Source organism: Athene noctua, chromosome 15, assembly GCF_965140245.1.
Source record: "Athene noctua chromosome 15, bAthNoc1.hap1.1, whole genome shotgun sequence".
Taxonomy (NCBI): domain Eukaryota; kingdom Metazoa; phylum Chordata; class Aves; order Strigiformes; family Strigidae; genus Athene; species Athene noctua.
In genome coordinates this window covers 3374176-3401889 of record NC_134051.1, presented here as the reverse complement: position 1 = coordinate 3401889, position 27714 = coordinate 3374176, and the positions used below count along the sequence as shown (strand labels likewise).

At 41.0% G+C, this 27714-nt stretch overlaps 1 protein-coding gene across 1 annotated transcript in view; it reads left to right on the top strand.

Moving 5' to 3' along the window:
* Window positions 1-27714, top strand: part of DNAAF8 (dynein axonemal assembly factor 8) — a 94470-nt gene that overhangs the window by 18532 nt on the left and 48224 nt on the right. The window contains exons 13-15 of the mRNA XM_074919564.1: window positions 11712-11903; window positions 14511-14666; window positions 19326-19520. Coding sequence (XP_074775665.1) covers window positions 11712-11903; window positions 14511-14666; window positions 19326-19520 — 543 coding nt within the window. The remainder of the gene's footprint in view (window positions 1-11711; window positions 11904-14510; window positions 14667-19325; window positions 19521-27714) is intronic.

Here is a 27714-nt window from a genome sequence, read left to right as displayed (position 1 = left end):
GATCTCTTTGGAAATGGGCCCCTTAACTACATTTTTAACCTTTGGATCCAATTTGGAACTTACTCAAGCATCTGAAAGCCAGCAGAGTGGTGATGTGATCCATGCTGTAAGGTCAGACTGAATTAATAGTTTCAATAATGTACATAGAGTTTGTTTCAGTATTTGAGCAGAGTAAGTGTTATTGACAAGGGAGACAGAGAAGGAATGCTGCACGCTGTAAACCAGTTAAATGGAAGGTGTAAAATGAAATTAGTTTGATGTGTCTCTTCATTTATCTTGCATACTGTGATAGAGTAACTTAGTACTAATGTTGATTTCTATGTTACATTCCCATTAGATGGGATCCAGATAGTAACTGTTGCTTTTGCCAGGCTCACATCTGAGTTTTATGTCAGGGATCAGCACAAGCAGGTTACTGTAAGTGAAGGCAAGCCAGGAGCTGCAGGTGACAGCAAGGCAGGGCAGGGGCAGAGACCTCACCAGCAAGGAGTGCAGTCCCACAGTACCCAAACAAGCAAAGCAGAGCAGGTCTGCTGAGGGTAACCAGTTGGCAAGTTTGTGGTAATGAGGTAGGTCCAAGATCAAGGCCAGAAAGTTCTCAGAGACAGGCCTGGGTCCAGTGACAGTACGCGGGGTCAGCCAGCAGCCCTGTGATCATCCAGATGTTTGCAGTGATGAAGCAGGTCTGAGGTCAAGCCACAAAGTCAAATCAGTTGGTTAAGGGCTGGGTTCAGATGAGTGAGGTGAGGCCAGGCAGAGGTGGAGCTGTGGTGTAGCTCAGTCAAGGACCAAGGGCAAGTGTCTCAGTTTAAACACAGCTCCCAAGTGAAAGGGGAAGGGCCCAGCAGCAGCCTCACACAGCTCTTTTCACAGCACTCTCTGAAGTCACATGCCTGAGCTTGTGTTAGAACTGGCCTTGAACATAGGCAGCTAAACCGCTGCAGGGGGTGGTGCTCATGGCCAGATGCTTTACATCCAGCTATAGAATTGATTTAACGGATGGCAACTAGTATTTAACTTTTATTAAGCTCTTATTATTGGGACAAAATGGATGTTTTCAGCAGGGCTTCAGCTTGATTCTCTCTACCTTTATTGCTTTATCATGATGTGGCAGAACAAGATAATGTAGTTTGAAAGCTATTAGGAACCACCTTGTTACCAGTACCTTATAAACAGGTTTTATCTACCTTGTGCAGCTAAACTGTTTGGAAAATGCATGTGTTGACTCATACTGAGGCATCTAATTTTTCTTGGCTACACAATCACTTTGACTAACCTTGTATTAGTAATTATATTACCATGATCATCATCTTATTTCAGCTTAGCCTTACAGCTGACTTACAAAACAAAAACATTCAGGCATGCAACCGAGTCATTCTAGCTTAACAAATATGTTATGAGGATACTTTCTCTTTCCTCTCATAAAACTAGACTCTATAACCTTTCTGTCAAAATTGGTAGATTTTTTTGCATTAATACACCGTTGATTTAGCTTACTGATGTCAGGTAAAATTCTCAACCAAAAGATTTTCCACTTGCATTCCCACAAAGCTAACATTAACAATATACTATGGTCAAAATATTCCTTGTTCTTTTACAGCCTTATTCTCATTTTGATCTGATATCACTTCTATAGGAAAAGCCCTGACAAAACTTCTGGATCATACTTACCATCAGGAGTAGTGCTGAAGCATTGCATGTTCAGTGACTGTGACAGTTACCCTGGATTAGCGCAGAATGACTGAAAGTAGAGATTGACTTCCTGAATGTGTAGAAATATTTTTAGTTCAATTACTGGTCCCTTATGGTGGTTTTTTTTTTTTTATGTAGTAGGTGCCTTGATCTGCACTGATGTCAGTAAAATGCTTTTGATTCTTTACCTGTCTTACTAAAATAGGTGCCTGTGATTTCCATTAGTATTGTATGGGGGTCTTTTTAAGGCAGTAGTGTTGGCATCAACATTGGAAATTACCATTTTCTTACATCTTACCTGAGCACGCAGGGTTGCTCAAGGACACTGACTGTGGGTCCTGAGATCCCAACCCAGCAGTTCACCAGCTGGACCATCCTGCTTGTGCATTTTACCAATTCCATTGTGGAGCTGCTTACATGAATGCACTTAGGTCATGTCCTAAGCAGTATTTAAAAATTCTCCCTTTTTATTGCAGTGTGGAAAATGCATAAAGGAAAAGAACTGTAAGAAGGTGAAATTCATGTCTCAATAGAAAGAATATACAAAGGCCTGATCTACCAGTTATGAAAGGAATAGGTGTTGTGCTAGTTCTTACAGAAATGCCTATTTATCTCCAACAAAGTGGTGCAATATACATATTTGGAGAAGGCAAGGAAAACTGTAAAATCTTATTTCAGTTATAATGATCTTGTGACACAGTAACTGAATTCTTCTGTATCTGTATTACTCTAAAACTGATCTTGTAAGTATAAATCACCCTGTGCCCAAGTGTTTTCATTTACACTGAACCAAAGCAACCCAACGTTTACAACTGAACCCAGCATTTGCCCCTACTATTTTACTATAGCTCAAACACGCCCCCCACACACGTTAATTGTAAAAATTGAAAAATACTTCTACACTAAATCTTTTTCTGACATCAGAGCTGAATTTGGCTTGTGCTTCACTCTAGGTCTCACTCTCTTGGACTGACTCTGCGGGGTTGTGGCCAGCAGTGATGTGCCAAACAGCCAGCAGATGGCCCCTGCATTCCTCCCTTTTTTTTACAGCGAGGTATTTAATGAGTTCCTGAAACAAGATTAAAATCTCTTGTACTTAATGAACCTGCTGCCTCAACTCAAGAAAGGCTTAAAAATAAACTAAGGCAATTAGAGATGTAGTTAAATTTAGCATGCAAAAACAGAAGGCCAAGATTCCTCTTTGTACCACCAGTCCAGCACACAGGATTCAGAATAGCATGGAAGTTCCCAAGAAACTGTTTTTCTAGCATAGGTGACTGTTAGCTGGCACAGAGCCTGTATTTCTGGCCTCCTCTTCATCTTCCCACTTGATGCCAGTGAAAGCAAACGGGGGGGGATTTGTTGTCCCAGTACTTTATGCTTAGGTTGAGTTTAGCTGGTTTATGGTCTGCTTGGCCGTAGTCAGCAAGGCAGAGGAGCTGAGACTGCTGCTGCCTCTGCCACGGCTCAGGGTGGCACAGATCTATCCTAAGGATCTAGGCCTTAAATGTCTTTGTTATAAACAACTTCCATTACACAGGCAGAGTCCGACTGCTTGCTCCCCGGGTTCTCTGAGTAAGAGATGTTATGGAAGTGTGTGTTTTGGCACTCTCGGGGCAAAAAATTAAAGTGCGTCAGAAACTTTACAGACTGATGACTCTTGTCAGTAGTTCTGCTCACACAACCAGAGCAGTTAAATGACATACATTAATCCTGCTTTAATAACCTGTTGTGTGCTTCAATAGGTTTCTCACTCAAACTGCTGCATATATGCTCAGAACCAGGAAACTCAACTTCCGTACTGCATGCAACAGAACCACCCAAAAGCCATAGAGAACCTTCCGTTTAAACTTCGTGTGCAGACCCAGTCTGATGGTCTCAGAGGGACTCCCACCTTTGTCCATTGCACTTCCCAGCTGTGGAATGAATCGAACAGTCAGGTCTTGACAAAGAAATGACTGCTTTCAGTGCTGTTTCTCTGATTGGAGTTTGAAATGGCCCCAGGAAAATGTGAAATATTTAATCCTTTATATTCCGTGGCTTATCTTAAAGTGATTAAAATGAGTTTAGGCTTATTCTTGAATATACTTACACATTATCTTGGCAGATGAGAACATTCATTGCTGTTGCTTAAGGGAAAAGTTAATATAAGTAAAAAGAATATAGTTTCCAGAATTACATGCATGAACTTGCTGCCAGTAGAGGTCCTAAATACTCCTCTATTCACATTAGCAGGATGGTTCAGATTAAACTTGAAGACAATAATGTAAAATGTCCATGGGCTAAATTCTATTTCTCATTTAGAAGAGGGCAGGGGGAGAGAAAACCATTTCTGTACCTTTTGTCTCTTCAGGACTTGCTCTTTGACAGGTCCTGTGTTTGTTGTCAGAAGAAATAGCTACCATAAGTTTGCAGTGCATATGAACAAATGCCAGTCACGTTTAATTATACAGATAAATACTTTCTGTCGTGCACATCCTTGGAATCAGAATAGAATTCACAGCTCCTGGCCTCACCTCAGGGCTGTGATCAGTGATGCTATTTGTAGATGGAAGGAGGCTGAATCTGTCCCTCTGTGTTTCGAAGCGGATGTACAGGCTTGTCTGACAGAGCCATACCTATTGTTGAAGAAGCTGTATAGTTTAAACTGTAGTCCTAGTTTTTCTTATACCTTCTTGTTTAGCATTATGACTTAGGTTGGACTATGGTTCCAAATCTTAACACACTGGGGGATAAGCTTGGTCACAACTTGTAAACACATTATTACACAAATAATAATTATCGAAGCATTATTCTTAGTGGCAGGGAATGGAATTCAAGGATTTATTTGAGCTTATAGAGTGGAAGTATCATGCAGTTATTTTTATTTTAAAACCACAGAGCTTTGTCCAGCTATGTGCCAAGCAGCTGGAGTTCCCACAAGCTTCAGTGCACATTGTAAGCACTTAGTTCTCAGAATCACCACCCCCATATTTACTGCCTTGGAGAACTCCCAGGTCTGAAGGGTTATCTGCATAGTATTTTGCAGCTGGATGCAGATCAGAGCTGGACACAGTCCACTTATAAACTTGAGCTGGTAGTTTGAAAAGCAGGCCACTTGATCTCTGGTAAAACTTCCTAATAAAGCAGATGAGCAGAGTTTGCACACACACCCCACCCACCCCACCCCCTTTTTTTTTTCTTGAGGATTTCCATAGAGTATATGGGGAAATACATTAAAAGATTGGTAGATTAAAGCCCAGGAAAAGTAAGTCTTCACCCAAGTTGATAAGTATATGGTAAATCTCCTTGAATATCAAACTAGAGCCATTTCACCAGTATTTAAAGCCAGCTACGGGCATGTGCCAAATAACCAGCCTAGATTTCAGATAGCTGAGGACCAATTCTGTGCTCTATCACAGCATTTCAAAGCGATTGAGTACAATTTTCTTCCCTGCTGTGGGTCTGGAAATCATCACATGTTTTATTTGTGAGCCAATGAACAATGCTATGGAAGATACAGATACTACTGTTTAGGTTTTAGAGGCCACAATACCTTTTCAGGAGTGTAAAGAAAGGAAATAGAGATGAATTTGGAAAAATTCTTGATAATCTTACACTCTTCAGAGTGTTTTACAGGCTTTTGATAATCTAGCTAGACAGGGACTAGGATAAGAAAATACTATCCTAACTTTACAGTTTCACAGAGAAATACTCCATTCCAGAGCCAGGACTGAGGCAAAAGTTCCTGATTTCCAGTCTTGTGTTCACATGAAATGTGTAAGTATTTAAACTTCTTTTACTTACCTCAGCTACTTCTCATTAACCAGGAGTATAAGCTCATTAGAGGAGGAACTTTTTGTTACATGTGCTGAGAACATCAGCACAGTAAGGCTATGAATCCTTTTAAGCCTCTCTAAGTGTTACTGTAGTGTAAACAACAATCATGGAGAAGGCACTTCTCATTTTTAATGATTATATCTCAGCAAACAAAATCAAATAGGATTCAGCGTTACTTTGCTTTAAATTTTAGTTCAATTTTCAGAGCAGTCCTTTGTTTACCTGTGGAGTTGAGCCTTTGTCAGAACTCAGTGATCCTTATGGGTCCCTTCCAACTTGAGATATTCTATGACGCTATAAAATAAAGGAGAAATTGTATGTAAAACAGCTGCTTGTTACCTGTTATTTGTGCCACTTATTTGACTGTTTCTTAGCAGCACTCAGACTTGTTAAGTGGCCTCAAATTACACAGTGTTTCTTGAACATATTTGGGGGAAAAAAACCCATTTTTAAACAGTTTTGGTTAGTTAACATGCTTCACAACCACATGAATGCTCTGTGTTCTAATGAACATTAGAATTATGTTGGTCCTTAGTCATCTGAAAACTAGGCTGGTATTTGACACATGCTCTCCTAGCTGACTTTAAATACTAATTAGAACATTCTATATTCTAATGAAGTAATTTCAGAACAATTCTATCAAGGAAGTCATCGCTGCTTTAACTGCTTGCCTATTAGTGCTGACTGAAAGATATGCTTTGTTTCATTCGCAGTATTCTGGTCTAGTGAACTCAGACTGACCAGAAAGGTATTGTCCAAAAAAGAATATTAGCTGCTTGTGTAAAACTCTCTAATAATAACAATAGGTCACAGTAAGACACACCAGCGTATACCAGAGGACAGCATGGTGGGGGCACTGCTGGGTACTCATGCCAGGCGTACTGGCAGAACAAGAAGTGAGCAGGCTAGGACAGTGAGCACACTAATCTACAAGATTCTTTTTATTCAGGAGAAAATGTTTGATGCTGTGGAGTTATCCTGTTTCCTGCAAATAGCAGAATAAATGTATGTTGAATTTTGGGCCAAAAATACTTTTCTGCCTGTGTGGTAGTGAGTGACCACACAGTGTCTCTCTGCTAATGTATTCCACAGGCCAGATCCTTTGCTCTTGTCAGAGGGGTTATGCATATCTTTGGTAACACAGATGAGCTGTTAACTCTACTGAAGCAGTTGAGAACTCCCTTAATGCAGGCTAATGCAGAAGTGGCATAGAGTAATTCAGACTACATCACATCTCTTTATTTGAGTTAGGAAGGATTTTTGAGCCAGAAATGTAAGTGATCATTAGCTGTTTGCCAGTGTTGTGGTGGCCATAAAGCTACTTTAAATTGCGCTTGGGGTTGACCATGCTCAGCTGGCACAACGTGAAAAGGTATACAAAGTGAATTTTGCTGTCCTTGGTTCCCATGCCAAGCAGAGCTCACTTCCTTTCTGTGCATCACATCTGAACTGCACTCCTATTTTCAGTAATTTCTGTTGATGAGCTGATGTTTCTCTTTGACACTTGTCCTCTTTATGCTCCAGCAAATACACTGTCTAGCTTTAGCACACTCATGCTGCCAGAGCTGGAAAAGTGGTTTCTTCTGAATCAGGAAAGGTTATATTCTTCATGCCCAAGACTAAGAATAATTGTCGAGAACAAGATAATTCTCAGCAAAGAAATTTGATTTTTTTTTTTAGCTTAGTCTCACATGATATGTAATGCTCTAACTGAATTGGAGAACTACAGAGATCATAGCAAATAATGCTTCCATTACACAGCTCTTTGAATTCCTGCAATCTTACTTTGGCAGAGTTACCTTCTTTGAAGGATCATAACTCCTCTATTTTAGCAATCTGAAGCTCAGTTCAGATCAGAAAATTTCAATAACATCTTGCCATCATCATATTTTTCAGATCCATAACCGCAGCATGTTTGATACTCAGAAAGCCATTGGTGCTACAGAGAGTGAACCTAGTACAAAAATGCATTAACAGAAAGACCATTCAGACCATTAACATCAATTGTACTCTCCTTTTTGTTATTAAATGGTGCCTTCCTAATTACAGTATGTTCTGCCAGTTGCATGCAGAAAATGCAGATACTTTCCCCATTCTTATCTGTTGTTTCCACTTTGCAGTGATAAAGCAGTTCTTTGAATGGTTTCAGGGTTTATTCCACAATTTAATGTCGAATTTCAAATAATCTAACAGATGGCATTGTCATCATTTTTCCTTCCCCACAGAATGAAAATGAACAAACACTTGACATTTCCAATATGTCTTCATCTAATGCAAGAATTTTTAGAAGACATGAAAGAGTGTTATCTACTTTGCCTTAGATGGACAGAATTGTTAAATGTGTCCTAACTATCTGTTCTCCTACATTAGCAACATGACCGCGTGGAAAATAGATATACAAACACGTAATCAACATGCTTGCGTTTTGTAGCGTGAGCTCTGTCTATAATGAAGCATGAACATGCAATGCTAGAGCTATTTCAGCATAAGAGTATAGAATTTTTATTCAAGAAATTAGCTAGAGTTGCTAAAGCACCTAGAAATCAGCTCACATTTACAAATATACAGCAGATGCATCATTTGGCAAAAGACTTCTGCAGTCAGTAATTTGCCATTCATCAGGGATTGCCTCTTAAATCTGTGATCCAAGCTAGGGTGAAGATGACATAGAAGGATAAATTTAGACATGGCTGAAAACAATTATTTTGATTAAGCCTCTAGCCAATGAGAATAAGATTCTTCCATTCCTCCCCTTCCCCCTTCCTCACCCCCCTCCAGTAAAGAAGGAGGAGACTGTGTAAGTATAACTTATCTTCCTTTTACATGCAGTGGCTGTTTTGATTTAGCTCTTGCTGTTGTAGGGTCTGTTCAACATAGTAGGTAGTGGTTTTTTGGTTGAATATGATACCTTGCTTCAGTCTTAGCATCATTTTAGTTAGTATTGGAAAAGGTGATAAAAAGGAAATATTGAAATTTTATTTACCTGTAAAAGAGAGACCATATCTCTAAAAAATAAAAAGAAAAAATTGTCTTTTCCCTGACCTATCTTTCCACGGGGAGAAACTGTCAGACTGGGTGAGCTGATTCTGTTGGGAAACACGTGCTGTTTTCTTGGGTCTGAGTGGTGAAATGAACTTTTCAAAACTGTAATGTAGTATGATTTCCAAACAGCATTTGATAGCAGCTGCTTTCACTTACTATCAGCCTTGCACCTAGCTGGAAACCAGTAGCAAAGTCACCACCTGGCCCTCTTGGCTCCTAAACTGCTACTTGGTCATTCCAGCCTCTTACAGTTTTGATAATATTTCCCAGCTTTAGGGCAACAGAGCTGTTTGTCCAATTTAGTATGAAGGCGTAGTAAAAGCAATGCCAACTAGTCTTTTAAAAAACCATCAACACAAGTATCATTTAGCCAATTAGAGCTATTTTATTAGAAACAAAATGACATTAATCTTGGCTGGCAAACTTGTATCTCTTAAGCTTCAGCTTGCTGTGATCATAAACAGTTCTGCTTTTAAAAAAATAACGTGGAGGTAAAATGCCACTCTTTTAATGACTGTCTGTGTGGATGCCTTCGCAGTACCGGGTTGGTTTTCTTTAATGAATAGTAGTTTTCTTCGGGGCTATGCCTCTGTGTGTGTAACTTCAGCACCGCTGTAGCTGAAGGCTAGAATATATGGGTATCCTTAAGTTGTCTTGCAATTCCTTTTTCTTCATTTCTTTTTTGGTGTGGATTTGAGGAGAGGTTATTTCTTGGCTGTTTAGTGTTGTTACTGCTTATATGTTCACTGTTGTTTTGTTAGAGTAAAGAAAGATGGCCAGAATGGTGGGGAGGTGGTTGAAATATTGAACTGAAGGGCTGTAAGTTGCAATATTGTAATTGCAAAAATAAAATAGTGAGCACTTTAGAAATAGGAAATTTTATCTTATTTACTCTATGGTGATTGTTGGCACTTGATGACAATCAGCTGCAAGCCTGTGTGTGATTGACAGCACAATTCTAGCCAGAGCAACCAAAAATAGCCTAGCATTTGTGTAATTTTAGGGGTTTTTATAATCTAATACTGCCATAACTAAAGGCCAGTGTAACATGTAGGCAAATTGAACTCTCTTCATATGTAGACTAGGGTAAATTGGGCAATGCTATGGGAAGGTATACTCAGAAAGCATTGAATCTATTTTATTTGAGCAGTTCTTGCCCAGAATTAAGTAGGATTAGCTCCTTTTTTGTTTTGCCTTAATACTTCTGAAATTAGTTAAGTTCTTCTATGCCTCGATTCTTGTTGGGGTAAGGAGGCTGGCAGAGGGAGGAGAGGGATTGATCAAAACCTCACTCATTCTCCTAAAGAACCTTAATAAGTAGAATCTGTAGATGGTCTTGGTCAGAAAACCTACTGAGCCTTTTCCCTTGCTTCTGGGCCAAGCAAATTTGGAAGAGTTGGAAATTTCCTGCTGAAGCATTACTTGAGATTGTTTTAATCTTCAGCTCTTGAGTTACATCCTATCACTGATCCCCACACCCTTGTTCAGAGGAAGAATCATTTCTCCAATATCAGATATAGAAGAAGGGTGTCTTTTCCTGAAAGTCTCCAAGTTTCTTTTAAGGCCTCTTCCTCAAAGAATTACAGTGGTAGGGTCAAAGCCCTGACAAATTATGTTAGCTCCCCAGGACTACGGTAACATTAGTAATGCAGATCTGCAGCATCAGAAACTTTTGCATGATGTTTTTTTTATTACTAATATAATTTTTATTTGGTACTTGTAGGCAGTGCTGTGGCTGTTATTTTGGCACCAAAACACTGAATGACACAATAGATCTGCTTGTGGCTTTTTATTAGTATATTCTTTTTAAAACCGTTTTAAGGAGTTGTCTATTTTGAGGACAGGCACAAAAGTCAAGCTACATTAACTTGTCAAGTGGATTAGTTATTAAACACTTTTGTGAACATTTAAATTCAGAATTAAAGTGGCTTTAATTGGATTTAGCTTACTTTGCTTCCAAAGTAAATTCAGGTAAATCAAATTAAGGTTAATTCAGTGTAAAGGTATGGGCAGACATCCTCATTATGGGCTATGTGGAGCAGCTGAAAAGATAATAACTTAGCTGTTCCTCAGCACCCTCCTGCTCCCATTGTGTTCCTATGGTGTTCCACAGATCAGCTCACACTAAGAGGTGCTTGCTAGTCTCTTATTATGGTAGATTATTTCAGATTAATTATGCTCACCTTAATAGCTTAGTCTGTTGGCTGATTGCGTTGACATGTACAGGAAAGGCAGTGATGTTGCACTTTGCTAACTGCAGTGGGGAGCACGGTCCTCAGCCAATGCTGTAACAAGTAGCTTGGAAAAGTTAACCACATAAACAGCTACAGCTGTTTGCACAATGAATGTGTGTCCATGCCTGCAGAACATGTGGTGTGCTCAGGATGTCTTGAGGGGGCCCTGAGAGTCCTTATTAAAGGATCATAACTGTTGAGGAGCAATACTCTTATGTATACCGGAGAATCTTTGTGATTTTGGGGACTAGCTTTTTAATTACAAAAGAAATGTCAGGGGCAGCAGATTGAATAAACATAGGAATAGCAAGCCAGCTAATTGCAGCTACTGCATCTTTGGAAGAACAAAAGAGATCCCATAAACTATAACCCCATAGTTCAAGCTTGAGGTTGTTTCTTAAAGAACAGGTCTCTTAAAGGAGAGGGAATTTGCATCCTAAATAACTAAGTGTCAGTACTAAAGTAAAGAAAGGAGATGAGTTCATTTAAATGTAACATCATCTGTGAAATGAGGTATGTTAGATGAAGCAGGAAATAATGAAAGTTTTGACACTTTATCAGGCTTGTTTTGAAGGCATTTCACTGATTAAAAAAAAAAAAAAAAAGCCAAAACACTGAATCTTAAAGAATACAGAATAAATTCAATGACACTATTTCCAGCTGTGACCATGTAATCTTCCATTCACCAAGCAATGTTTGACTAAATGAAGACCCAGGTGACAGCTCTCCAAGAAAAACTGAAGGGCTCAAGAAGGTGTCATTGATATAATGACCTAGCTTTTATGACTCATGCTTCCTCTTTGATAAATGCTCACTAGGTATTAATTGTCCCTCCTGTGATGGTGATGAAGGTAATTCATTCATGATGATGAATACAGTTCCAGTAATCCAAATTACTTCCATTTTCATCCTTTTTTTTGACAGGAAGCCTCTTACTTGCCAGATATTGACACATTGCCTAGACCACACAGTATGAAAAATGAGGTGCTGCTTATGACCATTTGGCTGTCAAGTTGTGGCCAAGTAGCTACAGAGGAGTGTGGTGGGCAGGTGCCTACCATGGTGCTGAGAGCAGCCAGCATCTACCAGGCCCCCGTGACATGGCTTCTCTCTCTGGTGAGTACGTGCAGTGACAGTGCAAAAAAGAAGGTTCTGCATGATTCGGGCTGTGTTTTGCCCTCCGGTGAATATATAATCATTCTTGAAACGTCCTTCTTCCAACAGCTCCAAAACAGTGAACAAAGGGGAAATTATGTTCTAACTCACCTTAAAGTCAGTAAATAAATGTCTTGCTGATGTCAGTGGAAGCTGGATTGTGTCTGTAGTTTATGAAGAACAGGGCACAGAAAGTAGAAAACTGTTGAGCCAGACTTGCAGCAGTCAAAAGCAACTACTGGAAGTAGAGGGCTGTCAAAGTATTATACTTTGTCCTTGGAAAAGGAAGCAAATGGACACAGGAGCCTATTTCTTACTACTTGTTCTAATTAAGAATAGATCCTTTTGATAGTCAGGAGGGCTATAAACAAGTGGGGTCTGTTTCATCTTAATTGTCCTTCGGATCACTTATTTTTCTCCTCTAGGGAAACCACCTTTTCCTCACTCTTCCCATTCACTCCATATTAGCCTTTTCCCCAAGGGAAAACAAGTACGTGTATTTTTTCTCCCCACCTTGCATGTTGGCCTCATTCTTTTCCCTGGTTAAGGACATTGGCATACCAATACCAATCCATGCACTCAAGGTAGATTTCACCCTGAGTGGACAGCCTGCACAAGGCTTTAAAATTATACTCCACTTAAACAGTATTAATTGTTAATAATGTTCACACTTCCATTAAAACATTGCTAACATTCTTTAATGTTAGTTCAGTGCTAATGAAAATTGCCACTTGAACAGCTCCAGATTCTGAATCTTTCATTCAGAAACTAGTTAGCTCATGACTAGCTGCAGTGTCAGCCTTCTTCCCTTGTGTTATTCCCATTTAAAAAACCTGAGCTTTGACTTGTAGCAGCTGTCTCCAAGCCTGAAAGGTTATCTCAGCTTCCAGAGCTCAGGGTTGCTCTACTGAGACTGTAGGGTCAAATGTGATGGACTTTGTGCCCAAGAGAAACTGGAGTAAAATCCACCAATTTTATTTCATGCAGGTTCTCAAACAGCTGTTGGGTAGCAATGACAAAGCCTGCATTTCTTTTATTAAAAGTGGAAAGTTTGAGGGATTTTTAGACCAAATTCCCATCTGGTCATTATCTATGTAATTCCACTGATTCACTGGCTTCCTGGCTTCTGTAAATCAGCATATCTTTATTGATTGCATTGGCATTATGCTGATTTCTACCAGGTGAGAGCATGATCCTCCAGATGCAAGCAATCCCCAGTGGCAGAGCTGCTAAAGAATTTCCCCTGTGAAACTTGTGTTCAAGGACTTGGTAGTGCTGTTTTGAGTGATACAGCTGACCTATGCAACAGTTTGAAAATCCTCTCAGGCCCTATGTTGTGAATGTATTTCTAAAGGCATTTATCTCACTATAAAGAGTTTTGGCTTATATATACAGTAAACAGAGTTGTTAATCCATCTAGAGCTCATGGTGATGTTATAAACCATGACACGACTTAGTGGTTTCTGTATTCACCAGAACCCTGGGAAGGAATTATTGTCCTGTAATTCAGATTTGCCTGTCTCTTTGCATGTCTCTTCATGTGATCTGGTTCAAGCATCTTTGCTTCACATAGCTGCTGCTCCTTTCTCATGGCTTTGCTGATTGCCTGTGTCTGCCTTTCCCTTAGCCTTCTGCCCTCTTTCACCAGCTACCCAGGTTTCTGGATGCTTTGCAGCACCACAGTGCCTTCCCAGTCTGTTTCAGGTATCTTTCCTGTCTCTTTTCTACCCTGTAGTAAAGTTTCTCATGTAGTCTGTATACTAAAGTGAATCATGTTTCAGCCTGACTTTGAGGAGCCTTATGAGCCAATGAATGGTCTGTCCTACTGGAATCCTGTCTCTGGTACTAAACTGATCTTCACAATAAGAGATGTCCAGTGTTTGTCTCGGGGTTGGCAAAAGTAATTTTTTACCCTTCTTGTTTTGGATCAAATATATATATTGGAAAAGAGAATGTTTGCCTCCCACACACGTGCACACAAAAAAATCCATCAAAAAGAAATCACCTCAGTCTAACTGAAAGGTGTATTCACTAGAGAGGGGCTGATGGGGTTTTGGCTATTAGTGATCACTCACAGGGAAAACAAAGGCTTATTAAGGAAGGCTGCACTAGCACCTCAGAATGCATAATCACTTAGCATTGATTTTTGAACTCAGTTTGGATTGATCTCATTATCATTAATAAAGGCAGCACATGGTACCACTGTGACAAGAACATGCCGTACAGCATTGACAGGGACTCTGTTCTCATTTCTTGCTAGACTAGGGCACTAATACAAGTTTTTGCTTTCACATAGTGCAACTGGTGGAAGTCAGAGCTTGCAAGTCCTCATTGAGAAAATAAATCCTATGACTTCTCAAAACCTACATGTTATTCCTATTTAATTTGGTCTTTATTGATTTTTCTACTGGTTAAACCACAGCTAATCCACTAATCAAGTGAGAGTGCACCCTGGATTATTCTACATTATGGGGCTCTAGTCAAAAGCAAGAGAGCAAGATAAAGGGTTATTTTCAGTCTCTAAATACAGCCATCTAAAAATGAAATTATGTTCAAATGGATTTACAGGTGCCTCCAGTGAAAATGAAAGATGGACCCAAAGTTCCATTTCAGGTGGTAGGGCTGCAGCAGGCCTGGCAGGAGGATGGCCTGGCCCTATATGCTTGTCTAACACCAGCAGATGAGGCTTCAGCCCAGAACAGCACCAACATCCAGAAGATAAAAGTGAGTAGCAGCATCTACACTTGCTAGTCATGCACAACAGCCATAGGCAGTTACCACTGGTTTTTACTAAGGACCAGACTCAGATATGCCAATTCAAGATCAAATTTCACTGAGCCAGTATAGAGCAGCATAAGTGCTGCTCTAAATTAGAATGGGGGAACAGCCCAGTACTGTGGGAACTGAAAGATTGCTTACAGCTAATTGCCAACTCAAGCTGTCCTCAGTTATGCTGAATTTAGATTATGTGCAGATGAGAAACCAGCTCTCTATGGCGTAGTTTTTGTCTCTACTGCTCATTAGCTGTTAATATATTTTTGGTGGCTGTAACCCCACAGTGCAGAAATGTGACTGCATTCAGAGGAGACATATGTTTGGCATGTATTTTGGTTTTTCCTCTTATATTTTAACCATGTGAAGGGTGTGGCCCACAAGAGGAAATAATTGTCTTGCTATTTAGCTCCCGGGAGCTGGGGCCTGGAGGCAGAACCTGAGACTCCATTCCTTCAACCCTGGTAGACTACAGAGTCTGTGCTGTGCAATAAAATGCCAAGCTGAAAGGTCTAGCGTGCAGGCTGAACATCTAGCACACGTAGGTGGCACAGTGTAATGCAGGGCATGGTATGAACTTGTGTCCTGAAAACAGCAGAGCTGTGAAAGAGCAGTTCTGGGCTCTAGTTTGTTGATTCTGCCTTGTTAACTTTTCTTTTTTGGAGACAACATTCTAGGTATTATTCCTACTCTTGACTGGTATACATACCTATCCTACCTAAGCAGTACAGCTGACTCGTGCTGGAAAACGTTCCCAGGTATATCTGGGGAGTATCAGTCCTTCTGTACCCGAAATCTCCTGTGGGGCAGTTGCTTGAATAACCTTTGAGATGCTGGCCCTGTGCTCTGATGAGGCTGGTGAGTTTCTCTTAGGTGGCTCAAAGCAATACTTGCAGCTTTAGCGAGCTGGTAGTGAATTTCCTACTCTATTTTTGCCTGCTTCACCCCTGGTAACGTTAACAGGAACATGACAATTGATGTGCTAATTCTTGACACTTCCTCGATGCTGAAAAGACCCCACAGGACCCAATAGCAGGTGGTCTTAGGGCAGCCCCCAGGTATCCGAGTCACACCTTCAGGTGAAGTTTAAATGGAAGAGGAGGTGTAAATGTGTTTTAAAAACCTGCTTAAGCTTCCTTTACTCAGCTGCAGCAAGCATCCTTCGCTTGCAGCTGCCTGCCTGTGAGCAGTAAAGATTAAATTTCCTATGATGTATCATAAAGCCCGGAGTATGACAGCTGTGGCTCCAGTGCTCCTGCAAGTCAATGATTGATGCTGACAACAAATGTCATTACCAAAAAAACCCAACCCCAAAACAATAAGCAACCTTTCTGTTGGTGTTTGAGCACCTGTCAGCAGAAGCAGCAGAGAAAATGAGACTAACTGGCCTGCTAGGCCAGACAAGGGCTTAATGTTCATTTCTAGCCAAGGCAACTGAATCCAAGGTGTTTGCTCTATGGAGAAAAAAAAAAATAATGGAGAAACAGAGACTGTCCTGCCTTCTGTCCACTTGCCTTGTCGCTCCCTGCTGACTTCAGCTGAGGGGTTGGCCAAAGCATCAGAATTATTGAGTATGCTCAAAATGTGTATCCAGTGTTATGCAACTGAATGAACTTTTGAAGCTGCAGGCTCAGGCTGCTCTGAACATTTGATCGGAGTTGGGAAGGATTGTATCACAAGTTGTGGAACAAGCCATACAGCGTTTCCAGTCCATATATAAATTGTAAATGCTATTCCGATGCCTCATTTACAGTTACTGATGCTGCTGTTGAGTTCAGCTAGTATGCACAGCAGCAAACATAGCAGGAGTTTGGGCGGTGATCCTCAGAGCAAGACCATGTGTAACAGGTTTCCTCTCATTAGAGGCTCTACTCTATGTCTTTGTGGTAACAATGACTTTTGTCAATTTTGCTTTCCTGAGGCTGTTGTAAAGCTGCTGCTTTCCCCAGCAGAGATCTAAGCTGATAGGAACAACAAAAGTCTTTCAGAAATGTCAGCTGCGGCAGAGACAAGGAAAACAACAGCAACTAGTCCTGTCTCAACATTCCTCCCCTTGAGTAGCTTCAACCGTTGTTGGAGAGAAATGTGGTAGATTTTACCCTTCACACTGAAGTCTTCAGTCTCTCACCGTAGTGTTAATGTACAGTTTTTAACAGTTGAATCAGAAGACAAAATTCTGTTGTGGCACTTATGGGCCCTTGTTCCTTTTCTCTCCTGTGGGCACAAAGAGAACCACTTATCAGGGCTTACCTTTGAAATATGGCTGGGTTGCCAGACAGTTTTGTTGTGGCTATTTGCTATAAGAATGTAGGGAAATCTTAGTAACTTTTTTTTTGATTATGTAAAAAAGTCATACCAAGCAGTGTAAATGTTAACCAGAAACATTATGGCAGATTGCTATTTTAATGTTCTTAAGGAGCAGAGTCCAGACACCATTTTCAGTGACAAAGATGGGTATGTACAAGACTCTGCAACTTATTAGGTACAGATTTGTGCCTCTTGATGCTAAGAGGGAAATGCCTGTCTTTCTCTGTGTATCTGTATTCATATCTCATAATAGCAGTAAAACGATGGATATCCATGGATTTTCTTCAGGTAGTAATAAGAATATGATTTTTACAGCAGACGTTGGATTGCTAGTCTGAGAGCCTAAAGGACCTATCTGTATCAATGAGGCAAGGTTTCACATTCCCCTGCTTGCCTCCCTGTTAATTCCTCACCCTGGTGTGATTGAACATGCTGAGTGTGTCCATCTCATTGGCTTTGATGTTATTTGATGCTGTGGCTTGTTGCGGGCTATGGAGTCACAGCTCCAATGATGGGGTGCAGTTCATCACTGACAACTGGACCAAGGCAGCCTGTTAGATTTGTGTTACTATAGGTTCTTGCTGGAATTTTTTTTGTTGTTTTAGTTTGATTGTGTTAGGTTTTTTCCTCAGTTACTAGTAACTGGAGCTGAGCTACATTCCAGACCTCTAAGCTATCAACTTTTTATTTACTGGCCACTTCACTGTCATCTCTGTGCCTTTTATTGTTTGTCACACCTTTTTCCTCCATCCCAAGGTCTAATGGTTATGAATACAAACGTATCAGTGGTTTCTCAAGGCAAAAGCTCCTGTTCTTAGAGATCAATAAGCCTTTTGGTTTATTCAACTAGGATGTCATCTATTCCTATATCAAGTGGTTCTGCTGTGTTTCCTCCCATTTTTGTCATTTTTTGGGGGGGTTTACATTGTTGGGTTTTTTTTATTTCTGTCCTCCTCCAAACAACTGATAGAAGTGAGGCAAATTTGAACATCCCTGCATGGTTTTGCTTTCTTGACTTGTCAGAACAAACGCTTATACACTCACCTCTTGTAATTCTTGCATGCTGATAGACAAGCTGCAGTTACAGGCATGTCTGATGGGAATTAGATTTGTACAGAGTATGCTTTCTAAGAATCTACTAAGCATTCTCAATTAGGCACACTAGCACTGTGCAGAGCAACGTGGTTCTTGTCAGTACGCTTCGATCACTTCACAATTCTGTGGTGGCTCAGAAGAGCTCACAATCTCTGTCGTTAGATTTGGGGCTTTTTTGTAGACCTTTTCCTCTTTGAGCTATAATTTCTGAGTGCAATAACAGCTGGTGTAGAGAAGATGCTTTGCATAATTGTTGATTCTGTTAATTTCTTATTGGGTCATATTGAGGTCACCAATTTTGTTCTCTGAAAGTCCTGCTAATTAAGAACCAACCTGGAAGAACAAAGGGGTTTAGAGGAGAGGTTAAATGATGGAAAACTGTAATTTAGCAGTGCAGTATTCAATATTAATGTATCAATATTCATATTAGCATCAATCTTTTAAGAGATCTTGAAATTAATAATTCTTTTTTTCTATCCCCATGAAAGCCTCTGCAAATTAATATTTCATTATATTGGGCTGTTTTATGGTCCTGTTTGTGGCATTTTCTCCCTCTAAGTGTGGTATGTAATCTGCTTTGGAGTAATATTTGTGGGCTGACTGATGTCATGAGCCAGTTATTTTACATCAGTGTCTTGCAACCAACTGAAGATTGCTGTTAACTTGCCAGTCAGCATCTGTGGTGGTTTTCTGGCTGAGCAGTCTGAGTGTGTCAAGAGCTCTGGCGGAAGGGCAGTGCTGCTAATCTCCCCAGTGCGTTCACCAAGGGGCACTTTGAGTCAAGTCTATGTGTCACGGGGTGAGCCCTTCACACAGCCGATGGCTGTAACTGGCTGTTGCAGACAGCACCAGCTCTCAAGTCCCATCTGCTGGGTCAGGAATCCCGACAGCATCAGGGCCTTCAATTCTGTCTTTGGGCCTGGGAGTAGAGTCTTTGTGGGGTGATACCCCACAGGGTTGTGGGAGCAGTGTGTGTTCTGTGGGTGAGAGACAACTCTGGTTGCAGGGATGAAGGGTGTGATGGTTAGGGAGGCCAAAGGGTGTGACATTAGGGGTCTGGTTTGGAGAATCTGAAGCGCAGCTCTATGGCAGATGTGTGAAGCACGAGGCTGGGATGGCTGCAGAGAAAGAACTCCTACAGTTACATGGTACAGAACAGAATGTTCCTGAGGCCGTCATCAATGCTTTTTAACAATTGACTCTTTGCAGACTAAAGAAGGTCTACAAGGAACATCCATTTTTTACCAGAAGATTTGTGCATTTCTAGCCTGTACATGGCTTCCAGATGTTATCTGGTGGCGAGCAGAACTGGCCAATCGCTTCCAAAACCAGCTGTGTTCACTCCTTCCAGAAATTCCCTCTGTCCTACTCAGTTGCATCACTGCTGTTAACCCTGATCCTCAGGTATGGTACAGAAATGCTTGGTAATTTTTTTTCTCATTTGGTCCAGTAAAAGTTGTTGTTCTTTCAGTGTTAACAGGTATTCTCATTTGCTTTAGCTAAGGATTTAAACAGTTTGAAAACAAATGCTTCTAAGGTGTGTAGATTGCCACTGAAGTGTATGAGATTACAAGGACATAGTACCTCTTAAAATCAAGTGCTTAAAATCACTTGCCTGCCTGGAGATGTCTGCAAGAACATTTACCTCATGCTGTCTATAAGTAGAATGATAATTAACTTTTTCACTTCTGTCAGATTAGCAAGTGCTCCATAACAAATATTCAAGTGAATGAAATGTTACAAGAATTCTTTGTACTTATTGGGGAAGTTTATTCCTTGAGGGCATGAAACACTGCTTTTAGGCCTTTAACAGCCTGTCCTACCTTAGTGTAAATATTTAGACCAGGTTTTCAAAGGAGGACTTACTATGACCAGATTTTCATACCTTTTGAGGGAATGTTCTACTTATTTCTTTGCCATGACATCACCAGTCTTTCAACAATCATGGTCTTTTCCCAGTATTTCTAAATCAACAAACCTTGAGACACAATTCCAGGGAATGGTGAAAACTGCAATTCTGCTTCACAGTGAACTTTAGTTCTGAAAATAATGTAGTATGAGAACTTTTCTGCAATTTCAACCAGGTTTGGGGATTACTATTACTCTGTGAGAATCAATGCCATGAAAGCTTAGGGGCTTAGCAGTGCACTTAGCAATTTGTCTAAAGGTTTATCCCTTCTGTGGAGGAAAAGGAGGCTTAGTGTTGTTGATTTGCAGTCACTGTAGCTTTCAAGTAGAAGCAAGTGCTATAAAGCAGTTTGACGTACTGGTAAAAGATAAATCTGCTGTACACTTTTAAGGCATAAAATAAGGCATCATTTAAAACAGTCAGGGCTTTTATGCAAATCCCTTATTAGGGGAATTATAAATCATTAGAAATTGAACAGCAAGATAGCAGGCACTATCTGGGGGTGGATCTTTGCCTTGATGCCATAGCAAAGCTGAAGTCAATTTACAGACCATGTTCTCTTCCTAAGGTCAAATGCTCTGTTCCACCCAGGTTCCCAGGCCTGAATTACACTAAGACCACCCTGTATCATGGCTTTTTTGATAGATATATCTTGTGGTTAAGCAGGAAGGCTGACTTCTCAAAGCAAGGCTCAATGAGCCAGACTCTCAGCAGGCAGCAGCTAACCCTGTTGCCTGCCCTGAAGCTTTACAAGGTGGTACCAACTGAGAATGTTCCCAAGTGTCCTTAAAATACAACCAAAAAGTGCTGCATAGGAAATTCAATGTTGGATTTTTTTAACTTCATTGGTTTGAAGATTTCATACAAAGCCAGTGATCCATGCTTGCTTTTTATATATCTATTTTGAGGTGGTGTAAACAAAACTAAGTAGACCAAAGAACCTGCTACTACATGTTGGAAAAGCATGCAGTGAATACCTGGTTTTGCACTGGGTAGCTTATGGTCTGAGAAAAAAATCCTGACAGGTTGATGGAACAAATGGGTAGGGGTGGAGGGAGAGGGAACATCAGGTGAAATTGCCTGTGCACTGACTAGTTCTGTGTATGATTTTATGAACAATTGTTAGCGGTAATTGTAATCAACTTTAAGCACATTGTTAGTGCACGAGCCAATGTCTTGTTTTCAGTCAACTGGTCTAGTGTTTTTTCAGTCTGTTCTGGGCCCCAAACAGATTGCTTTGCTCTTGCTATTTTTCTTTGAGGCTTTCATACTAATGCTATGCATACTGCCTATTAACCTGCAGTAATTCACTTTGATATGAAGAATAAACTCACAATGCAGTCATTAAAACCCCAGGTTAGGTTAGAAGTTAAATAATCCCTGTGGAAGTTAACTGCAATGTCCCTTGTCAGCAAAAAGAGGATTTCTTCATTTCAGCATAAAATAAAATACTTTCTCCTGTTAAGCCTTAGGATGTGAGCATTAACCTTAGGGATGCAGACAACATGTGTAGCCAGTGTTGATGCTGCTTTTCCTCTGCATGTTTGTTCCATTAAGGCACACTGGATTTCTCTTGCTCTCTCTCAGTTGCCCAGAGGGTGCAACCCCTAACACTCACCATGTTTTTGGTGAACTTCCAGAGCATCTCCTTGAACTCCCAACCTATACAGGTGCCTGCCATGACAGAGGAGTCAGGGCACAGCAGTACTGGATGGGTGATTGTGTCAGTGAGGTTTCAAGAAAGAAGGGCAACCTCCATCCCTAAGTCAAGGTAGATGAGATTTTTTTTCTTTTAATTCCAGAACACTGATCTTGTTGCACCTCCTGGTGATCATTTCCCTACTTGCTGCTCCTTTAGTTAGTTTCCCTGCTGACTTCCAGCACAAGGTTTTTGGTTTCTTTTTTGAGAAAATAATACTGATTAAGGGCGGGTCTACACAAAGATCCCTCCTTGCTTTTCACTTAAGCAAAGCTCCATTTTTTTTTTTTTTTTTTTTTTTTTTTTTAAAACGGAATTTTGGCTAAGCATAGATAAGAATTCCAGAACTGGGTCCAGGGAGCTAAATTTGCCCCAGTGTGTAACTTCAATGCTGCCAAAAACTTCAAACAGCACAGACTGAACTAACAGGAAGTTTGATGTGTGGGAGTGGACTCGCAGAAAGTACAGCAGTTCTCTCTAATGTGGTATTTCAGACTTTTGGGATTTCCCTGCTAGAGAGTTGATGGCAACTGTGTTACCAGGAGGTCTACATGTGCACATATACACACAAGCTTTGAAAGTTGCAAAAATTTTTCAAAGACTGAAATAACTATGTAGCAGAAGAGCTATGCATTGCTGCTGAAATTATAAATCACTGTTTCATGCTGTGGAAAAGCAAGCCCAAATGCATCACTTGTTACTTTGTGCACTTAGGGCACCTAATTTCGATATGTGATTGCCCTAACTCTGTGTATAGTCTCTGAAGAGGGAGCGAGAGGCATTTCCAGGGAATCTTTCAGATCTGTTTTAGCATGGGCTCAACAAGAAGACTCTGAGCTTTAGAGTTTGAGTGCTGCGATGTTATTTCATTGCCAAGCATCATGGCCTTAGCCCTGCAGAGTGGCTTCAGCAACTTCCACTGTCTTTCACTACAACTTCTTTTAACTTCAGTGCTAATGAGAGGCTTCCTCAGAGAACTGCTGGTTACTATCACATCATCTTTTCACCCAGCTCTCTTTAGGCCCCTGGCTGTGTGGGCATTGCCTGTCATGCATCTCAAACTGTAATAGCTGGTGGTATACTGTGGTTCAGTCATCACCTCATGGTGTTGGCAGTTGTGCTGTTTTGATTTGAGGTTAGTGCCCTGTGTGTTCTCTCTTTCCCCTTTCATGCTGTGTGAGAAGCAGCAGTACCTAAGCTAAGCCATGTAATGTTTTGTGGATGGAGGGCACAGACTGTGCTACCTGGAGCACAACACGTTTTGGCCAGCTGCTAGACCTGATCCACATGTTGCTGTAAGATCTCACATTTAGTGTATGGCTCAGGGCTGTGCTTTCCTCCTTCAAAGCTTCTGCAGAGCCTGATGCCAAATCTTGAAAGACTTGATTGTTGTGCAGCTGAAATGGGTATTAGGGAGGGATAAACCACCCAGAACACACCTCCACATCTGCTTCCCCAAACCAGGCCCAGCAGGATGAGGCTTGCAGCATGGCAGGTGCCAACCGCTAAGTCCAGCAGCTTGAGTTGTAAATTGTAAACCAGGAGGTTCAAAAGGACAGGTTCATCCTGCCCTTTGCTTTCCAAACTTCCTTGTGTCTTGTTTTAATCTGAGTTGGTGCTAAGGGTCAGGTCTCCTGTGTCTGGTGCCCTGAGTCTGCTGTGCAGCTTCATAAAGCTGTATCAACAGCTTTGACAAGAGCATGTCATCTAACTGCTGATTCCACGTGGGTATGAGACGCTTGTCCTGGGGCCTCAACTATATGCATTTACAGGAATTGATCCATAGGTGCAGATGCAGAATAGCTGCATGGCTGTAGCTTCATGAGGCCCACTGGAGTTTGTCATTGATTTTAGTGGGGCCAGGAGTTCAGACTGTCATTGGTATTTGTAACTAAATAACCCCAACCTTTAAGAGGAGCAGGGACTATACAATGGTGTCTACCAGAGTTGGCACAAAGATGAAGGCATAGCTTGGGGAGGAATAAAAGATTATAGTTTTTCATTCTTCCTGAAATTCGATAGTTCACATTTAAATTGTGACCATCGCTAATTATTCCAGAAAAAGCAGCTTAAAAGAGCTATCAAGCTAATGTGCTTAGCCATTAGTATTGTGCATGATGGACAGGACAGGGGGAAGTTATCTCATCCTTTCTCTTCTGTGTTTTAAGATATTGCTTTCCATGTCCATAAGGGGGACAAGGGAAAGTGAGACATGTGTTCAAACTGCCTTAAATACAGTCACCAGAACTGCATATTTTCAGTGGCAAAGCTCTTAATTAGCCCTCTCTATCCACAGCCTTTTTGCTGCCTGGGATCTTCTGACTGTGCTTCCATATTTCCCATACTAAATTCTGTTGCCATCTGAAGTGAGCACGCACAGTAGGGAGGGAAGATGTGCAGGAAACAAATTCAAATTTGTGTTAATCTGGATTCCACAAGCAATACTGTGCTAATGCACTGGGGTTCGTGACAGCAGGGAGAGGAGAGAGTTTGAGAATAATGCTGCCTGATTCAGGGGCACGATTCAGTGAATCACATCAGACACTAGCCTTGGCTGTGTGTTAGCATTGAGGCTTTTGCTAGAGTGGGAATAGTGCTTCCTCTGCTGCCACTGATGCGGTCAGTGGAGTTGAAAGGGTGAGGTTATATAAATTTACGAGCTGTCTGTGGAGGTAGTGGAGGATGCAGCATCTTTCTTCAAGGGATTTGGGTGTTGTCTCACAGTGATAATGGCTGAGCAGATCATTGCATTGGAAAGTACCTTGTATGTGGGGAGATGAGATTGTGGAGTACATCGAAATTCTTCATGCAGTTTCTGTTTTCCTGCTGTGGCTGGGAAGCAGTCTAGAAGACTCACTGGAACTTAAAAGACTCTCTTAGATCATCTGACAACAAAAGCTATTTCTTTGTTGTCGGAAATGAGAACAGAATACACTGTAAGCAAGAAGAAGAGATATTGGCGTTGGTCATATTCCTGTATGACATTTAAATATTCATGGTCTTGCTGCACGCAGCTCCAGTCTTCTCTAAAATGCGCTTATTCTTGTTTCTGCTCAGTATTTTACAACACATTTTTGTTCTGCTGTGAATTTCCTTCCCATAACTGTCTGGCTTCATCTCAGTAATATGGTCTGAAACAAAGCAGTAGCTCTGGGTTTCTTTTTAATGCTTTTTGAAAAACTGGTGCATGATCAATCCTAGCTATGGTACAAAGTGGTCTTTTCCAGAGTCTGAAAGTAGCAGAAATCAGAATTTGTCTCCCAAAACAAATAACAAAAAGGGTAATTGACAAAAAATCCCCTACAAATGGGAGGTTATGGACATGCTCTCCCTTCCTGCTCTTTCTGATCATGGTGATATGGATGGAGAGGTTATCAGTGCTGTAAGAAACCCTGCTTTCTTACAGCTCGGGGTGGGATGGAGGAGACACAGTCATGGAAATGGTTATGGTTAAATGATTCTGGGTTTTGAAGCCTGTCACAGCATCCCTGAGGCTGCTGTAGTTGCCATTGGCTGACTGCAGGGTACCTTTCCTCCCTGGTGTAATGCCTTGACCATGAGACCTGAGATTATTACAGGGCTCTGAGTCTGCAGAGCCATATGGAAGAGGCATTTCCAAGTAGGTATCAGAGGCTGGACTGCCTGTTCACCGTTCTGCACGGTGCATGGGGAGGGAGTCTCCTCTTTTCCCTGCTAACAGACAGGTCAGCATTCAGAGATGATGTATCAGCTAGCCTGGGAGAGACTTTCTGAACTGCTGTGTTTGCACGGAAGTTTTACAGATACTGTAATGTTGCTGGAGGTGTAAGAGAGGAACCAGCCCTAAGGTGAAACCAACACAATTCTCATGAAACATTAAAAGTAACACCAAAGTATCATAAAGATCAATAGTGTCAAAATCACCACAATTATTTCAATAAGAGCATGGTCCTACAACTGCCCGCAGAGAGTCACCCTGCATTATATGTCAAATAGGGCTCATCTCAATATTATAAAAACTGACTTGATGCAATTTTCTCCTACATGCATGGGAAAAGTTGTTTTCTTACTGATTTTCCTGTGCATTGCATAGAAAGGCAGTGTCAGGAGTTCTCCAAAACAGGGGCTGTCATGCTGCAGCCATCTATGTGTATTTTCTTACGAGGAAAAGGATTTTGTGGGAGAACTAAGACTTTTCAAGCTTCATTCTATGCTGCTTTGTAAAATCCTATTAGGTTTGGCTGCTAGAAAACAGAATCTGACAGATCACAGTAACAAATTTCCCACAGGCCTTGATTCCCAGGGGTGGCCAGATCCCTGCCAGATCCCTCTCTCTGGGGAGAGAGCCTGACCATGCGGCAGTGCATCTGGGATCGCAGCTGATCCACGGCTTACACCGTGGTACTTCCTAAAGGTTCAGCTTTTTACCTTGGATTTCCCAGTGTGCATCCTCTGTGTCCTAACTGGGGCTGGATGATTATAATGAAGTTTTCTATGGAAATGTAGGCTGGAGGTGGTTTGTCCATGGTTGTTCCCCCTCTTTTTATTCTTGAAAGTTCATAGACTTGAGGTTTCTTTAAGGAATAGCTTGAATAAATAGAAGTCTGGCATCTTGCTGCATTCCCATTTTGTAGGGCTTGTCTGAGCTCACTGCACTGTGCCAGCATTGCATGCAGGAACTGGCACCAAACATTGGAAACAGAGATCTTCTCTTTCCTTAAATCAACAATTTCTCGCTTTTCCTCTGATATTTTCCACAGCAACCAAGTGTTGGCTGGAGGTTGGTTGGAAACAAGTGGAAACTGGTGAAGTCTGAATTGCAGGACGAAATGGACAAATCCACTGAACTTTTGGTTTGGTGTAGTTGTATTGACTGAAACTGGGTTAATATTGAAATCCCTAGTTCTGCTTTTAAGCAAATATCTCATAAAGCACAGAAAATAGAGGAAGGAGAAGACACAAAAAGTTACTGAAGCAGAAAGGCAGGTGTCAGAGGGGTTTTAATATTATTCAAATAGTTTTTTCTGGTTGTTGTTTTTAAATATTTGTAGAATGATACAACATGCCTATCATTTTCCAAGCAGCACCAAAAAAATCTCTCAGGTGATTACACAATTAAACAGCATTATATGTATCTCATAATCCTGAATGAATGCTTCTTCATGCAGTGTTAGTCCATTTTCTGTCCATGATAAAATCCCTGATGAGACCATGCTGGAATTTATTTCCTTTTAAATTTAATTCCTTTTAAGGTGTGTCCACGAGATGAGGACAGATTAACAACTGCTGTAAATCAAAGTAAAGTCTTTAAAAATAGTGAAGCTACTCTGAGATACACCACCTGAGTCTGTCTCAAAAGTGACAATTTTTAATTTATTTTTTATCAGTCTGGGAATGAATCCTGCCCACTGTGAACTCTGCCTAAATGCATCCATATTTCTGGAATGTTCAATATTGGCATAGCTGAGAACATCACTTCTTCCCAAACCAGAACTTGACAAACATGACTTTCAAAAGCTGCATTTGTTCCTGGACTATGGCCTTGCTTACTGAGCATGCAGTCACAGCAAATTCTCATGAGTGACACATCCTTAAACTTGCACTTAGACAATTTGCTTACTTGGCTGCCCAGAAAATGTCTGAGAAACAAAAAATGTCTGAGATTGAGAATCGCTACACTTCTGTAAAGCTGTGACCTAAATGCCAGAGCCTTTTTGCCTGTCCGTGAGTATGTGGCACAGTAAGACTTACAGATATGTGTCACTTGGGATGACATGAGCATGGGAGAAATGTCCTATTTTGGTTACAGACATGTGGGAGTTCATGCAATTCTTTCCCTACCCTTCTGTTTGATTAGTTAATTAGTGTGTTCCTTTAACAAAGCCCTTTTCTGCTGGATGCTCAGCACAGCCATGGAGAACCAAGGTCTCAGGCTGCTCGCCTGACCCTGTGGTGCCTTTTGCATGCAACTCCTGTTGATGTCAGTGGGTACTCTGCATGTTGGAGGGTCA